The sequence below is a fragment of the Rhamphochromis sp. 'chilingali' genome, assembly GCF_963969265.1.
Source record: "Rhamphochromis sp. 'chilingali' genome assembly, chromosome: 2".
Lineage (NCBI taxonomy): Eukaryota > Metazoa > Chordata > Actinopteri > Cichliformes > Cichlidae > Rhamphochromis > Rhamphochromis sp. 'chilingali'.
The window spans coordinates 10,804,519-10,809,347 of NC_137930.1; the positions used below are offsets into that span (position 1 = coordinate 10,804,519).

The 4,829-nt window shown below is 40.6% G+C and overlaps 1 protein-coding gene across 2 annotated transcripts in view; it reads right to left on the minus strand.

The window, feature by feature from the left end:
• aebp1a (AE binding protein 1a) overlaps positions 1 to 4,829 on the minus strand; it is a 25,149-nt gene extending 20,320 nt beyond the window's left edge. For both annotated transcript variants that reach the window (XM_080868039.1, XM_080868038.1), the window contains exon 1: positions 4,136 to 4,829. In XM_080868039.1, the coding sequence (XP_080724165.1) occupies positions 4,136 to 4,382 (247 nt within the window). In that variant the 5' untranslated portion in view covers positions 4,383 to 4,829. The remainder of the gene's footprint in view (positions 1 to 4,135) is intronic.

Consider the following 4,829-nt stretch of genomic DNA (forward strand, 5'->3'; position numbering starts at 1 on the left):
GATGACAAACTGCTTATAAACTTGAAGGTATAAAATGGATGTTTTGAAGTTGAGGTACATAAAGTCTTTTGATGAGAGGATTTTAAAGCGACATCAAGGCTGAGTGTCTAATTTTCTCTCATTACATAAGCATCATCAGACTCCAACACCGACACACAGGGTGGCTTTTTTCTGCGGCTAGACGTGTTTCCTGAAGTTCCATTAGTACTTACAAACAGCCAACCCGTTACTCACCCTCAGACAACATGGCCACCAATTTTTGATCCCTGTAAAAACATTTTCCCACCATCAGTGCCTCCACTATATTGAGAGTCAGACAGTTTCTGTTGTTGCTGTCTGTTTGTCCTTTGTTTTACATCTACAGTGATTTCTACATGTGCATGCCACTATTGCATGTTATGAACTTGTGTCCAAACTCTCTCCTCTCTCTTGTAGTTTAAATCTTTTTTTGTGTTTACAGTCTCTCTGAAAGTGTCACCTGTTACAACCTTAATTCCAAAGGCAGTTCAGATTCAGTCCCAAATTTTTCCCAGACACATTTCTTACAGCCCTGGTTGATTGAACAAGGAGGCCAGAATCCATATGGCAAAAACTCCTGTCTGGCCCACTGGACAGCTTTGGAAAACATGAAGGAGAACATGCATTTTAGAATTTTAACTGTATTTTAAAGTATTACCAGCCTTTAATCAAAATAAAGACCTCTTCCAAGTAATATTTACAGAATTAGAAGACAGAAAATTTCCTGTTTTTGTCTGCAGTTTTACGCAATTTAAAAAAATTGTAATGTAGCGACAACAGATAAATCTTTATCTTATCTTATCTCGTCCCCTATTGGTGTATTTTGTAAATAATCTAATTCCCTCACTGTCTATGTATCTCCTAAGCATAAAGGATGAACTACTTATTTGTTTTATATACTTTTGTTTTGTTTGAGCTTAGTTCGGGAGTTATGTTTAGCATGTATTTTTTTGTCTTTTGGTTTTATGTAGTGATTAGGTACCACTGTTCCTTGTAGGGTGGCTGGTTTGGGTTTGATACTGTGAAGGTAGCCACAATAACTTTGGTCATGAATGACCAAAGCACAACATCACACCATTGATGAGTCTATTACAGCCTGAAGCTCACACTTTGGCAGTGCACATTCTGTTCCTCCTTGCACAAAGGACCAGTTACTGGTCCTCCTAATGGCTTAAGGACCGTATATTGCACTGTCCAGCTCTCCTAGAGTAAATGCCTGTCTCCTGCAATATCCTCCATGTTCTTGAAGACTGTACTCAGAGGCAGTTCTAGCAATGGGATTTATTAATGGGACCTCCTGGAAGAAATGGGGCTCCTCTGCCCCCTCTGTAGGGCTAAGGTGTTGTTTTATACAACCAGTAGTGACTCTGATCCTAGGCAAACGCAAAACTAATGAAACAGTGAAAAAAAAAAAAAGGGGGGGGGGGGGGGGGGCTTTTGTAAAAGCATTTGTGTTTTGGGAGTTGTCTCATTCTAGGGCACCAGCTGTTAATTTCACTGTTTGAATTTTGGATTCTTTTGTTGTAGTATTTTGAGTTTTGTACTATTTCACTTTTAGGCCTTAGTTGTTTAATTATCTTTACATGCTATATAGCATATTTGCTCATCTGTCTGCACACACATATGGACTTGAGTGTATGGTGAAACATTAAGAGTTTGTTTCACTGGAACTAAGAGGCCAAACATAATTACTATACATCATTACTGCACAATTACATAATACAACACCACAATTACAACACCACACCAGAATGCCCCCTTCACCCAACTTTACATTTAGCACACTTCAGACAGACAAGTACTGTCTCCCAGAAACTACCAAATCCAGACTCATTCATCGGCTTGCCAGATGGAAAACACATGTCCACTACTCTAGTTTCCAGTGGTGGTGTGCTTTATACTACTACATCCAATGCTTTTCTTTGGGCTTGGTGATGTAAGGGTTGGATGCAGCTGCTCAGCTATGGTAAGCTATTCCATGAAGCTCTCTACACACTGTTTTTGAGCTCATCTGAAGGCCAAATGGCATTTGGGGATCTATAGTGATTGACACTACAGAAAGTTGGTGACCTCTGTGCACTGTGCTGTGGGATAATACAGTCAGACAGGTATAGTTCTCGTGCCAACCATCATACCCAAACATCCCTGTCAGATTGCCAGATGGCCAAACATCTGATGCTTTGTATTGTGCTTGGTAATGCAAAGCTCAGATACAGCTACTTAGCCATAAAAATCCATCCCATGAAGCTCTATTTGCACTGTTCCTGAGCACATCTGAGGGCTACATGGAATTTGGAGGTTTGTAGTGACTGACATTACAGAAAGTTGGTGTTCTCCATGTACTACAAGCCTCAGCATCTCTTGACTCTGTTCTGTGATTTTATGTGGCCAACCATTTCGTGGCTGAGTTGCTGTCTTTCCCAATCACTTCACTTTTGTTATAATACCACTAAAAGTTGACTGTGGAATTCACTGAGCTCCTCAGAACTTGTGAGAGATTCTTTTAGAAATGTTTGTAAAAGCAGCCTTGCCTGTCTAGGTGCTTGATTATATACACCCGAGGTTATAGAAGTGATCTGAACACCTGAATTCAGGGATTTGAATAGGTGAGCAAATACTTTACACAATTCAGTCTATTCTTAGGTCTGCTTACTTTTAGTATAGCTTTTGAATTCTTTTGTTACAGCTGAGATTTAAATCATTGGGTTTTCAGTTTTGATACCTCTCATACTTTTCTTTTATCCTGTTTTCAAGTTTGCATGTTAGAATCTGCTGTCTATGTCTTTACTTTGTGTTTTACCTTGTTAGTCATTAGTCTCTTGCACTTAGTGTTTACCTTTACTTCCCACATGTCTTGTTTTTCTAATTAAGTTCAGTTCCCAAGCATATCCTCTCTGCCCCAATCACCCCTTAGAGTACTTATAGTTGCCGTCTTCCCCTTTGTCTTTGTCAGAACATCTGGTCTCCTTGCCATAGTGTCTCCTAGCCCCCAATGTGTTTTAGCTTCATGTCCTAGTAGTGTATAGTTTCTGTACCCTGGTGAAGCCTATTTAAATTCTTTAGTCTTCCTAATTCCTGTGCTTGGGTGTTTCGTTTGGTTTTTGTTCTTAATGCCGAAATGCGTTAGCCCAGGTTTGAGTCCAACCTGCAGGCTTTTGCTGTGTCTCTTCCTTTGCTCTCGCCTCCTCCTTCCTGTCTACTCTTCACTGCTAAACTGTGAAATAAAGTCAGCCCTCCCCCACCACCTCAAATAAAAAAATGGTAGCAGTGTCTCCATTCTTAGTTGCATCTGAAATTCTCTTGAGCAATTCACTTAAAAACTGGGAGTGAATGTTGAGGTTTTACTGTCAATCACAGCTGATACAGATGTGCATGCTCGGCACAGCTGTCTCAAGTCAAACAAAATTCGAGAAATGAAAAATCACTTTGGATCTCTGGGTTAGTTGGCCTTTTATCTAACCTAAATCAGCCACACATGAAAAAACAACTCTGCTGCTGTGCTTGTGGTTTTGCTTCATGCAGCAGAAAGTTAACATGTATCTATGCTACTGAAAATGGGTCCTCTCATAAATCCTGCCTGCTCACTTGTGGAAAATCATAGTGGAAATTTTTCTGCAGTTTGTCATGCTTTGTGTTTTTCGCAGATGTGCCTTTCTTATAGATATAATTTAAACAGACATGCCATTCTCACATTAAAGGTTGATTTTCTGATAATTATGCTGAACAAAACACACTGATGTTTAACTATGTAATCCTGGCAGAAAAATTAGGTCATGTAAGCAACATTGCGGTCACACTGCCAAGAAAATGTCAGACCACCGACTGAATCACTGCAAGTTTCTGCCCCATCATTCCTTAGTCACAGAGATATTTTCATCCAAATTCCCTAGCTTATAAAGAAAGTATAGGTAAACCAAACTAAATGTTCCTTCCTCAAAGGCTGATTGCAGCCTTTCCTGTCTGTTTATCCTGAGTGTTTTGGCTGCAAGCTTTGATTGGAAACTCAAACATAGAGGCAAGGAAAGGTCAAGAATAATCTTGTATATTGTATCCATTCAGTCATAGTTTAAAGTGAATGTTGTTCTTTGAGTGCCTGTATTTAGGGGCTTTTACATACCTGCTTCAATCTCCTCAGGTGTTTTCTTTTTCTTCTTTGATTTTGTCTTTTCGTCTTCCACCACTTCAGTCAGCTTGTCTAACATTTCAGCATCCACTTCTTCTGCTTGTCTCCTATTCTTGGTCAGTGTTTGAGGTTCTCTCACCTGAACTCCAGCGAATTTGTTCTCCTTTACATCTTCTCGACCGCAGATCAGGGTGCAGCACAAAGTCAAGCCGACCCACAATATCAGCACCTCAGCCTTCATTTTTTCAATGACGGCACAGTACTAACTCGGATGAAACACACCAGACGTATTCCAGGAACAGCCCCAAATTTTTAGCTGTAGAAATAACTCACAGTGAGAAACATCTGACTTGCAGATGCAGGGAGTCGTCTATCTTGGGTCACCAGAATTTGAGGTCTTTAAGGAAACATGAAAGGGTACGGTTCTGCAGAGAACAAATGGATGAGCTGAGGGAGGACAAGAGCGTCTCCTCCTCCCTGGTGGAGAGTCAGCATGGACACAGGAAGAAAACTTGAATACTGAAAGTTTCAAAGCAGTCTCCTGACCGTGCGGGACTGAGGAAACTGCATCTATTTGGAGTAGATTTAACCAGCAGCAGCAGAGCAACACACCTCCCAGCTTTCTCCTCCTCTAACTCCTCTCCCACATACTCAATCACATTTCTCCTTCATGGCCCTTCACCCCCTT